We start from the raw sequence: 12,933 nt of genomic DNA, 5'->3' as shown, positions 1-12,933 counted from the left end.
TTAGCCATTCCATTATCGCTCCAGATCCTGTCGCGCGACGACGGGGAGAGAGCCCCCATTATTTAACTCGTCGACTATGCAGTCGGTCTGATACGATACGTAAACGTGCGCGGGAAGGAAATTTCATCTCGCCGCCTAGAGCGGCGATCGTGAATCGTGAGGGTGAGTTCACGGATAGAAGCGCACACGTAACGTACGACACGGAGGAGGTCCATCTACGTGCGGAGGATATGACGGCGACGATGACGACGACGACGACTTTGGAGAGAGTATAACGGAGAGAATACGAGGGAGCATACGATAAAGATAACAAGCCGGAGAAGTTTCGCTCTCTCGGCACGTACCTGCTCTGACGGTGACGTCTCTGCTGACGACCGCGCCGACGCTGTTGACGGCCGAGCACTTGTAAATGGCCCAATGGACATCTTGCCGGAAGGCCTCGGCCTCGAAGGCGGGAAAGTATATCGTGCCGTTACCCAGGACATGCCTGATGCCGAGGATGCTCGTTATACTGCCGCCGTCCGCCGCCAGCCAGTCGACGGTCGGCAGCGGATTTCCTCGAACCGTGCAATCCACCCGGCCGCCGTTCACGTTGGTGAACTCCACCCTGGACGGCGGCTCCGTCACGAAGCCGGGGCCCTGCGTCTCGTAGGAGGCGTCGGAGGAACCTGCTGCGGAAAGAAGACAGATATGGATTATTAACGCCGAGCAAAAGAGAAGCGGGAAATCCGCTTAACTAATATTCAATTAAGATTACGTCGCCTGCTCTCTTCCGCGTATCTCGCCCTTTCATTTTGATTTTTTTTTTTTTTTTTTTTTTTTTTCAATCTCCGCATCGTCGCCCAATCTTTATTCGGTCTTCAGCGCGCAGACACGCGCGCGTGCGCGGTCTGTTTCGTAATTCTAACGCGCCATAAATTTTAGAGCATTACGAATAACAATCAGAAATACATTAATCACGACGGCGGTGTCAGCGAATGGACACTCCGGATTTTTCGTTCACCGCCGACCGAATGCAAAGTAATTTTCTCAGGGGGTGGGGGAGGGTGTGCGAGGGTGGTCAGCGGCGAGAGAGAAGGGATGCTGACGCTGAGTGCGATGGGACGTGCACTGTATCGTCGACGGACACGAACGAAGATAATACGCTCGGCCATAAATCATACATTTAACGCTGAAATTCGGCCGTAATAGCTTCCATAAATGGAGCGCATTGCCACCATTCACCCCCGGCTTCTCCTCCCCTCTTCGCCCCCACCCCTTCCTCTTTTACCCTCGTCGCCCCCCGAAGCCTGTTAACCATTCATCACCCGAGTTATGTTGATTTAAGTAGGAATGCCGGACCGCTTCCGATGTATTCCGCATTCCGTCCAGCATTGCTCATCTGGAAGCCGGGCCAACCGAGTACAGACTATCCTCCCCGGGGTATAGAGAACGTGCAACGAATGACACGCGCGCTCGCGGCGTGTTTCCGCATGCGTTTCCGCCGAGATCGCGATTAATGCTCGTCGAAAGATCGCGAGACTTTCGCAGTCCCCGAATACATTTGGCGAATTAATTTCAAGTTATTTTAAGTCCGGAGATCTACTTCCAAAAGTTTAAAAGTAAATACAAAATGAGGATAGTACTTCGGAGACATCTTTAGACATGTGCTAAAGTAAAGTAAAGGTAAAAATAATTCGTGCACATATTTGCATGATTAATTGTGCTACTTCTTATAATGTTTGCCGCAAAATTAAATATACTTCAATTTTATTTTATATTTGTGAAATAATATGGAGATAAATTGTTCTCTTCTTGTTATATTAAGGGAGATATTTCTAGAAAATATAACTCGTAAAATAAAATGAAAATACTATTACATGAATAAATAAAGCCATTAAATGTAATTTAAATGTAATTTTCATACATACAATGTAGTTTCCCTGTACACAATCTTTGTATAATTTTCTCGTAAAATTACTTTTTACGTTGTGTACGAAATGTTGCACTCAATTTTGTCTATTCATATCATCGTAATAAAAAATCAATATAGTTATCAGTGTTCTGAGAAGCTTTCATAAGCCTTCATATTGCTGTGTTATATAAATGTCGAAAGCTCCGACGTAATAAAGTGTCTTTAAACTTTGTGTCTTATAAAATGATAATTACGTTTATATTTGTAAATCATAATATAAGAAAATATAATAATTATAAATATTATATAATTATAATATTATTTTGTGCGAAAAATATAATTTTCTTATTATTACGATATAATATTATTTTATGTGTATCAATTATAAATTTGCAAGAGAAGAGCTATAATAGATAATGGGGAGAGATTGTTGTGGTTTAGTAAAACTTTTGCGCGCTTTTATCTGCACGATGCAGGCTGAGGAGGCCAAAAGGTGCTCTCAGTAGCCGGATATATAGCTAAAAGAAGCGACGTCGAGAGTTATTTTGGCCGAATCTCCAATGAGCGCTTACGCTGGCAATTCCCTTCCTTACACTATCCGGGCGAGCTTAAATCTTGATTACTTATCTTCCATAAGCTAAAGCAACGTTCCTTGGTAATCGGAGAGGATTCTCGACCCTCGTGACGTCGTCTCTCGGACGAGCACGTTCGAATCCGGAAAGTTATCGTTTTCTCGAAAAAGAAAATCGTGGACTCTCTCTCCTATAAAAGCTGTAGTACCTGGCAAAGATTTACTTCCTACCTTACGCTCTCTCCGCCTCTCTCTCTCTCTCGCTGCTCTTCCTTTCCCCTTTTCTCACCCTCTTTTTCTCTTTCTCCTTTCCCTCATTTTCTCGCTGTCTCTCTTTTACCAAAGTCGACGGAGTTTCGAATCTTAACGTCTCGTGCACTCTCTCTCCACCATCGCCCGAATAGCCAGCCGTTGCAGACCTACGATTGGATATATCTCGTGACCTACATTTACCTTGTGCTCTCGGTAATCATTTCCCCGTGGAAGGAAGGAAGGCGCTCCGCATAAAAAGTTAACTCTTCATCTTCAGAGAGTTCCGAGAGAGAGAGAAAGAGAGAGAGAGTTCGCGTTATAATTCCGCAGCTATCTGACGTACGTCGGCTGCTCTGCGATTTGATCGTTACCGGAGTCTCTCCGGATTAGTATATATATATCAAAAATACGCGATTCCGATACATATCTCCGATATCCGTTTTTCCAACCAAATCGGATTACAAACGTAATAAACGTCATATCAGAAATAATAGTGTGAATTTTTATCTATAGATGTCGACAAGATAAGTTATTGTATATAATACATATATATATATTTCAAATATCCATTGTTTTGACACGTAAGGGATAACATGAGAGAATTCAGACATTTGATATGATTTTATATAAAAAAAGTCAGCAAAAATAAAAATGACCAATTACTACGCTCTGCGTTGAAAGTGCTCGAAATAGATCGAGTCATCGAAATAGCTAAACAATGGCGGGGAATAAGGGATGAGCGTACGCGTACGCTCTAAGAGTTGCATCTACTCTGACACGTACTCGACTGTACACCCTCTTTGGATGCACTCAGCGGGACCAGGCTGAGTACGGAGAGATGGAAGAGAAAGAGAGAGAGAGAGAAAGAGAGCTACACCCCGGCTATCGTAGGCAATACACGCCGAATAGACCACTAGCGTGACACCCCGTCAACCCTCAATGTCATCACGAGCATACCTCGTATCCTCCCTTCTTCTCCTACCCCGAAGAACCTCGTCCGTACTTGTATTTCTTAGTCGGCAGCCGTTAAAGAGACGGGACGAGGTCGACCGACCGTATAATGTTTTGTGTCAACATCCTTCGAATATCTACTCCTTCTCTTAAGTGCTCGCTTTTATTCGCTTTTCATCCGGACTACCCGGTGTATCCCTTCGTAAAACAACGTTGTTGTCATTAGAATATTTGACGAAAAACTGACGGCAGTCTTTTTCAAATGCCTCCCTCATTACAAACGACTGTTCTTTAAGAATGTTATATCTTCGTGTGATGACTCTATGAGACTTTTATGTAGATGCACGGAGAGAATTTTCTCTTCAAATTTACCCTGAAAATTATGGTAATCGTGCGACAATATGGTATTGGAAGAATCTTATAAGAGTTTCTCTGATTAATATTTACCAGAAAAAAAATATTAACATGTACATGGTAAAATTTACTAAAAATTTACTATGTACATAGTAAAATTTACTATATACATATTAATATTTTTATTGTGGTAAATATTAATCAGAGAAAACTCTTATAAGATTCTACCATATTGTCGCACAATTCCCATGATTACATGATTTTCAGGGTAAATTCTAAGAGACATTTCTCTTTGTGCGATAATAATTTTGCGCAAGGTATGAGATAAAAATTAAAACTTTGAATTTTTTATACAAAATTATTTTCATGCTACTCGTAAAATTTTACATACGCACAATTTCTTCCAAATTATTAATACATTTTTCTTGTTTAAATAAAATATTAAAATAATTAAGAGAAATTATTAAAATATAAAAATCTACAATCTTTTCAAATGCCTCGCAGTAGTACAAAATATTTTTTTTATGATAGCTGTCAAGACACAATGCTTATAAGCAAAATTTGAGATAAAAATGAAAACTGTGAAGAAATTATATAATAGTAATAACAAATGGATAAAATAATTTTTATGCATATTCATAAAAAATGTAAAACTTTATATGTATATGCACAGTTTTTAATACATTTCGAACCTACAGATATTCCTTCTATAAGAAATATGATAAAGTTTGTATTTTTAAATAACTCTGCTCATATACATGCACATATTTTATTACATATTTAGCCACTCGTACAAACTTCCACGTTTTCGATGAATAATGCAAGAAGTATTCCTTAAAATCACTCCCGAAGCTTTCAATCTTATCCCTGCGCGATTTCGAAAAGTCAGCACAAGTAATGATGGCGCGAGCAAAGTAGCCAGCGTCGCTGACTAATTGCCGAAGGGGAGAAGAAGGAAGAATGCGAAGGTATATAAAGTCCTTAGTGGAGTCGATGCGCACACAAAGAGCGAAAGAATCGTCGAATGGAGCAGTTTTCGCACCGGAATCAACGGCTCATTCAGCGATGTGCGCAATTCTTTCCTCCGAGCGGAATGACGAGGGAGAAGGACAGGAAAAGTGTTAAGACTGGAATTTCCACGCGCTGCGAACATAGTTGTACAGTTCGTATAGAACGCGTCGAGAGGGAAGAACAGAGAGAGAGAGAGGACAGATGGCGGGATATATACGGATTGGAATGGATATAAAGAGGGGAAAATGAGGATTCCTGTCTGTGGTTTGTCCGACAATGCAAACGGGCTTTCTCATATCACTGTATTGTTTCCATTGTTCCAGCGACCCGCACGAAGGGATTGTTAGTCATTACGAGAATGGAGAAGTCGGTGAGATGGTTCGGAAAGAGAGGGATAGAGATTTATCCGCTTCTCGGCCTAACGCCGGATCATCGTCGTGTGCGATTCCTTCTCCTGTTCGTCCTCAAACATCCCTTAACTGTCTCAAAATTCCAGCGAGGTCTCTAACATCTCATTTTCGCGGATGCGTGTCATCGAAAACGTCGAAAGCATCGCGGATACGGAGAAAAAATCTATCTATACCGAAAATTAATTTAAATCATTAAGAAAATATTAAAAAAAAAAAACTTTTTTTACGAAAAGAATTTATATTTTTCTTATTAATTTATCAATTACTTTGTTAAATGAGAATTTACTTGTCATATATATATATATATTGTTAATGCAAAGATAATTCGCGATTTTACATCGCGATCGGATTACGTGAATCGCATGACATGCAATTGGCTGATAAATCGGCAGTGTGTGTTGCTTCTAAAGGAATTTCAATCGCGAATGGAATTACTGAAATGTAAAACGGATAAAATGTGTAAAACGGGATAATACTAAACGAATCACGTATAGTACATTCCTATAACATAACGAATCGTAGATCTGAAAAATACGTAAAATTGCACGCGGATACTTTTTTCGTGACAATCTGAAGTTGCAGTATGCAATTACTAGCTTTCGGTCGATTAAAATTTAAATGTTGACTGCGTCATAATAATAAAATTTGATTTCATTATTAAAAAATTGCAAATATTTTATATCAACAATCGTAAAACGAGAAAAAAAAATCCTAAAAAATAATAACGGTTCGATAAATCTAAAACGAATAATCCTATAATTGCAACTATATATAAACTTGATTTTACATTCTCGCGATGTTACGCAAGATATAAATTTCAATCCCCCTGTAACAAAGTTTAAATCGGATTTACGTATCCTAGCTCTAGCTGTATATAGTTGAATTATTAATCAAAAGTCCTTCATTGCTCCATCGTGTCGATTCTCTCCCTAGCTTTTAAATTTGCTATTTCTGCACACTTTCGGTTCCAATTTTGATACATCGACACGGTTAATTTAGAAGATCGTAATATCACTGAGTCGAAATTTTTAGCTGAAAAATTTTATCGTCGGCGTTTCGGGACTCACTTCTATAAATTTACGTTTCGCGAGCGATTTATCAACACGATTGCAAAATTATCTTCGTTACACAGTAAGGCGCACATTCGGCCGCATTAATTACCTGCGTCAGCAGCGCTTGTCCGTTTAATTGGGCCCCCGAGTATCTACAATCGGCCGTGTTAATTATTTCGCATTATATAGAACAGCTAATCTCCCTACGATTAGAACCGACCGTTATCTTATCTCCGAAATCTGATTTCTAATTGACCGGCTTATCGGCGTTTTCGCGAAGGGGCGGAAGATTAATGCACGTAAGCCTTTCTCGACACACTTTGGTTAAAATATAAATGCACTCCGCCAAATTGATCCGTAAATGGTAGAAGGTGATGCGGTAGACCCGGCGGCGGCACACACACCCCATGGTACAGTGTTAACTACTGAACTTGGCGCGATAAAGCTTTGCCCATTAAATTTCGGCGCGCGTTCCGCGCGCGTTATCGTCCGGAAATTTATTCGCGTTACCACATCAGAGATTAGCTAGTCCGGCGATAGCGCGGACGTGTACCGGTAGGCTAAACAATATTAACATGCTCGCGAATCGTTCGTGATTTTCGCGAAATTTCGAGCCCCGAAATCGAGAACCGTTTAGCATAGGTACATATAGACGATCGCGAAAACTGCCCACCGCAAAATTGTGTTTGCAATAATTCCATTACGCGTCACAAATGTCTACAAGTATCTACAAATATTGCGACGCAAAATTATACGGAAAAATTACAAACACGTACAAACGACGCGCTAATTGTCCGGTGTTTGCCGCTCCAATCCCTCTGTACGCGTCATTTTTATGTGTTTTATATATGATTTTATTATCAAACTTTTTTTCCCCGCACACAATATCGCAAGGTACTTTTTCAGTTTGAGAACAACGTGCGGTCGGAAATTCGCTAATTCCGCGAGATATGCGGTTTTTGTTTCGCCACGCGACTCTCCCGTGTGGCCTGCGGCTTATAACGAGCATGAAAGCTGCCTTAAAACGAACGTAAGTAGCGTCATTATTCGCTCCCACTGAGCCGCGTTATTACGTTAAACGCGCTCGCGCATATTTGCTGCGTAAAGAAAATAATTACATTGCGATATACATTAACGTTGATTAAGTATGTGCGCGCGCGTTGTACTTTGACCTTTCTATCGTATTGTACAATACCTCACAAGATTCCGTGTGCAGAAATCTCTCTCGTTTGCAAAAAAAATTCTTTTTTTTTTTTTAAATTTAAATCGTATAAAATATGCCTCAATTGTGTACAAACGGATTAAAAGCGTGTACACGTGCGCTATTTTGCGATCGTAAGCGTGAATAAATATTTTTGAAACGCGATCACTAAGCTAAACCTCTGAACTACATTTGTCCCGCGATGAAATATTTTGTCATTAAATATCTACGCTTTTGAATAAATAAACAGCTTTACGTATTCCGATTATCCCGCATCCCGAACAGTTTCAACTATTTACAGTGGATTCGGAGTATATTGTCGTCATATGTTTCGACACACACGTGGTCTGTATATCGATCAAAAAATATAATATAATAAAACAAAAGCGAGGACACTGTGTACACTCGGCGCGGATTTAATTGTCGCCACGAACGGGTCACGTTTTACGCACGGAAAGCAAGCACTCTTCCTCTCTCTCTTTGCGCATTGTCAAAGGTCAATACCTAAAATTGCTCCGCTTTCAGGTCCGATGCTTTTCATGCATGCTTGTTTTATATCCGCCACGTACAATTTTCTATCCGCCACGTACATTCGTGGTCGGAGTTTAAGCGACGTTTTGGGCGGTCAGCCGTAAACAGAAAAAAGGAGGTAAAACAAGCGCACATATTAAAGCTGCGCGGTGCCACGTCATAAAAAAAGGGTACTTCCGCAAGCGGATTTTTTCAATTACTTGCGAAAAGAGTCGAGAAAGTTATTGTTGCGATTTTACGATTTTACAAGACGCAGCCAGACGAAGAACTCGTATTTCATCGCACACATATATATATATAATATATACACGGGTCAGTATAGTGCAATACGACGCACCCACTGTCTGCTCGAGAATATCGGTCAAATAGTTGATTTCTTCCTCGGCATAGATGGCTCGGTAACCCGAGACCATAAATTGGTGATACTTTACGACGAGGACCACCAACTTACTAAACTGCCGCGGAAAGAAACTGCTCGGGACAACTGCTCGGGATCGTAAAGTCGGCCGTTTTAAGGAAGATTTAATCTAAAGTCTTAGTGCAGGGGCGAGAGATTTTATCCAAAGCTACTGTGTGTTGTGTTACAGCCAAAAATAAGAATCGTTCTTTTTTTACCCTCTGTATAAAACGCAGGCGGTACCTCTCGTTTAAAACATAAATAACTTTGCAATTTCTATGTAAATTTAATTCGGATAAAAAAACATAAATTGAGAAGTTCTTTTGATTACGAACGGGAATTCTCGAGGAGTCGACAGCGCGAACTCGAGGCACGCGCGTCAAGATTTACTCGATGTCCGTATCACTATCCAAGAGCTTTCATTATTATTCCAAAGCCGAACTTCAGGGATCGCGAGAAAAGAGGAAGGAAGGGAGGGTAGAAGAAAGGGAGAGAAAGAGAGAGAGAGAGAGAGAGAGAGAGACAGAAAGCATTCACGAAATAGGTTCTCTCATAGAGACGAGATCTTTGAACAATGAATTAATCCATAGTCTACGAGCGCAGACTTACATAGAGCAAGTTCATACAATCACAAGCAGAATCGCAGCAAGAAGCCATGTTAATCTCACGCGCTTGACAGTCACGATTTTGCTTTTGCTCTCTCTCTCTCTCCCTCTCTCTCTCTCTCTCTCTCTCTCTTCCTATTTTCAAGTAGTCCCGAATTCTCGAAATTCCTCTGAAATATACCCTCTCTCGACGAAGAGAAAGAGCAAAAGAGAATTATTCCGACGGTTTTAGACTATATTTTGATATCTGCTGATCGAAGGGAACTCTCTCCCTGATGCGCAAACTTTCGACATTCCTGCCGCCGCTGAAAACAGCCAATTTTATCGAGAATTCGTTTCGTTCAACATCCATCCGGGATAGCCGATCGGGGTGTATATAAAACGTCGCGTGTTTTACGACCGCTCTTACGAAGGATGTTGGCCGATTTGTCGGGAACGTCTTTCTCGCAAGACGTGAAGAACGCGATCGAGAAAGTCTCGATATAGCAGTGTCGGTACTTCGGTATCTATGGTATCTCGAATATCTCTCTCTTTCTCTCGGCTTTAACAATGATTTAATCTCGAGGTTTATAAATATCATCTTAGAGGATAGTTGAGGGTTCGAATGGAAACCGTAGTGCGGTTAACGCCATGCGAGTAGATCCGTGGAAACGCGCGTATACATAAAGCGAAGTCAGCCAACCTAGGCAGCTATGGCGGAAACTACGAGAGGGTGAAGAGTAAGAGAGATGGAGAGAGAGAGCTAGATAGAGGGAGAACCGGTGGAAGCGAGACGGAAAGAGAGACGGCGCACTAACAGGACACACCGGTACAAAGACCGAAATGCAAATACGTATTCTGTGTACTTAGGAAGCGGTAGCCCCAGTGAGCCTCATGCATAGAGATTGTACGTTGTCCGTGTAAAATCGACCCACGTCCATGCCGGCCTCTTTGCCCTCTCTCTCTCTCTCTCTCTCTCTCTTTCTCACCACCCTCGTTCTCTGTGCTCTCCGCTCTGTTAACGTACGTTCGCTCAGTGCCTCAGTGGATTTGCCAAATTACTACCCTTTCTTATCCGATCTTTGAATGAGACCGCCGGCGCGGTATTTCCTCTCCGATGGCACGGAATTAACCAGAATCGGTCTCCCGCGAAAAGCGCTACGTACGGGGTTAATTTTTTCTCGATCGTCGGCTAACATAACATTCTCGAAAATAACACATCCCCGAAATCGAATGTTATCCCAAGCCCTTCGTGTAAATCAAAATCAACTCCACCCGCGGAGTATTTTGTTTGTCGCGAGCGCGTCGTCGCGCAAACAAAACAAGCACCGAGCCGCATCAGATAGATATCAAATGGATTCATTCATCGCGAACGATAAAGAATCTGTCGTTTAAAATTTAAATTTAATTGCCCGTTACCACTTTCATCGCGGGGGATACATCGAGCGCACGGGCGCGATTAAGTACCACTCATATTTCTCATGAATTATTCAAGAATCATATTACTAGCAGGGTAGCGTATCGAAGATGGTTAAGGCACTACCGCGACTAGTATCGTTGGTGCTACGTATTCGCGTTAGGTAATAAACGTAATCGCTAAAGTTTGCGTGCTATTTGCAAGCCGGTTGCATCGCGAGATACAAAAGTTCCGCCAGCGATGAGCTAATCGCATATATAAAACTATGTGGACACACGTTTTCTCATTCTCTTTCTTTCTCCGTTTTTTCTCTTTCTCTATAATATCTCTCATATTTTATATAATATTTTCAGTAAAATAATGAAATAATTTTATTTAAAAAAATAGAGAGAGGAAAATAATAATAAACTGCATATATTATAATTGTAAAAATTGTTTCTTAAATTGCGCGCGCGCACCGATAACTCTGTTAAGATAAATTCTTCGCGAGAGTTGCATTAAATATGCATACACTTCGCGTACCATTTACACGACTGCATTTATCCGCTTGTTAAATAAAACGCGAAGTTTACGGGATGAATAACACATACACACACACACACACATATACAGCAGCGTGATGGGAATGCTGTTACTACGACGGGAGAAAGAAATATTGCACGGAATAATTTGAAATACCGAGTTTGTTGACGTTCAATTATCTCTTAAAGTTTGTGAAAGAATATAAGCGAAACGTAGGGAGAATGGAGGAAGATAAAGCCGCATCCGGCGCGTCTTTTGCATGCTTTTATCTCGTTTACGCATCTGCTACCAGGGATTGCTTAAGCCGAAGCACCGTCATAACGACGACATTCTTGTCTATACAGTCTATCTTGTCCATATACTCCCCTTTTATGACGCAAATGTCCATTTGCCGTTGCAGGAAACGAAAACTCATATCATTCCTCGCGTGCCTATCTTTCCATTTACACTTTCTTTTTGATCTCATTACTTTAATTAATCTCATTACGCAAATGACCGACTATCCGTCTTATAATTGAAAAATTATATTAATGGGTAAATGAACGAGTAGTTTCATCTTTTAATTATATTTGCTTTCTAGTAATTGAGAATGCTTGCTGGTGTACGTATAAGTACGTATAAGAACGTGTAAGAAGAAATAGACTGTTCTGTACGAACCATTAGTTCGCGCAAAAACCAAAACATTCAGACCGATCCAATCAGTGATGGAAGTATAGAGACATCGCTTTGAGTCCAATAATTAAAACTCGTAAGCAAGAATCTTGTATGTTTGTTCACAAAACGAAATTAGAATATTATAATTAAATTACATACAAAGTTTATGTCGCAATTTATATACATCTTTAAAATAACCAAATAGATTATTAGCATATTCTTATGAGATATATGTATATGTGTAATAAAATGTTAAACTGATAAATAAGTAAACAAAATATGGCAAAGTATTGATTCAAGAAGAATTATTTAATAATCGTCCCTTATTTTTACACACATTTTATGCTAGCTACAGATTTAAAGAAATAAACTTTGAAAATAATTTTCAATAAAAAATTCAAACGCGGATTTTATTACTGCTTTTGTAAAATCGTCTTGTTACAAATGTTAAAGTAGTTTCTAGAGACGATCCTGAACGATAGTACCGCGTGAAAGCGTCGAGTATTACGAACCTCAATATACAGAGAAGAAAATTACGTTCCATGTTTCCCAGTACTATTAGAGCAAACATTTTGCAAGAGTCCATTTCTTTCAGACACGTTCGATTACTGTAGACAATTTTTCGCGAGTAGAGAAAACGCGATGAAAACTCGTGAAAGCTAACATGTGAATTATTAGAATTCCGCTGACAATTGTAAAAACGTCTAAAATATGTGAAAATTGTTAAACACGCACAAAGAATGTCTTTACGTCTGTAATAAGACAAATTTATTCACATCTGTATTGCTGCGATTTTTGAGCAACGCAAAATAAAAATGTAAAGTTTTAATTCAGCTAAAATAGTTAAATATAAAAATAGCAATTAAAGATAGTAACCTTGCAATAGTAAATTAGTCTTTATATTATACATATGTATTATTTATATATAATATATATTCTTATAGTATTTATATATAATATATATTCTTATAGTTTAACAATATATATATAAAAATATATTCTTTAATGTGAAAAAATGTCGAATTACGTGCACAATTAATGATAATTTCATAAATAATAAGTAAATAGAGAGTAAAATGAGATTTCCGGCATTTTTGCCACGTTATAATCCGGGTCTTATTTCGCAGAAGCG

General features: G+C 39.8%; 1 protein-coding gene across 6 annotated transcripts in view; it reads right to left on the bottom strand.

Moving 5' to 3' along the window:
* Positions 1-12,933, bottom strand: part of LOC114932677 (cell adhesion molecule Dscam2) — an 83,932-nt gene that overhangs the window by 56,824 nt on the left and 14,175 nt on the right. For 5 of the 6 annotated variants that reach the window (XM_085482800.1, XM_085482801.1, XM_085482802.1 and 2 more), the window contains one exon: positions 345-671. In XM_085482800.1, coding sequence (XP_085338926.1) covers positions 345-671 — 327 coding nt within the window. The remainder of the gene's footprint in view (positions 1-344; positions 672-12,933) is intronic. The other variant, XM_029304995.2, reaches the window with a different exon arrangement.

Source organism: Nylanderia fulva, unplaced genomic scaffold (assembly GCF_048542155.1).
Source record: "Nylanderia fulva isolate GAGA-0341 unplaced genomic scaffold, ASM4854215v1 Scaffold22, whole genome shotgun sequence".
Lineage (NCBI taxonomy): Eukaryota > Metazoa > Arthropoda > Insecta > Hymenoptera > Formicidae > Nylanderia > Nylanderia fulva.
This window is presented reverse-complemented; position numbering and strand designations above follow the sequence as displayed.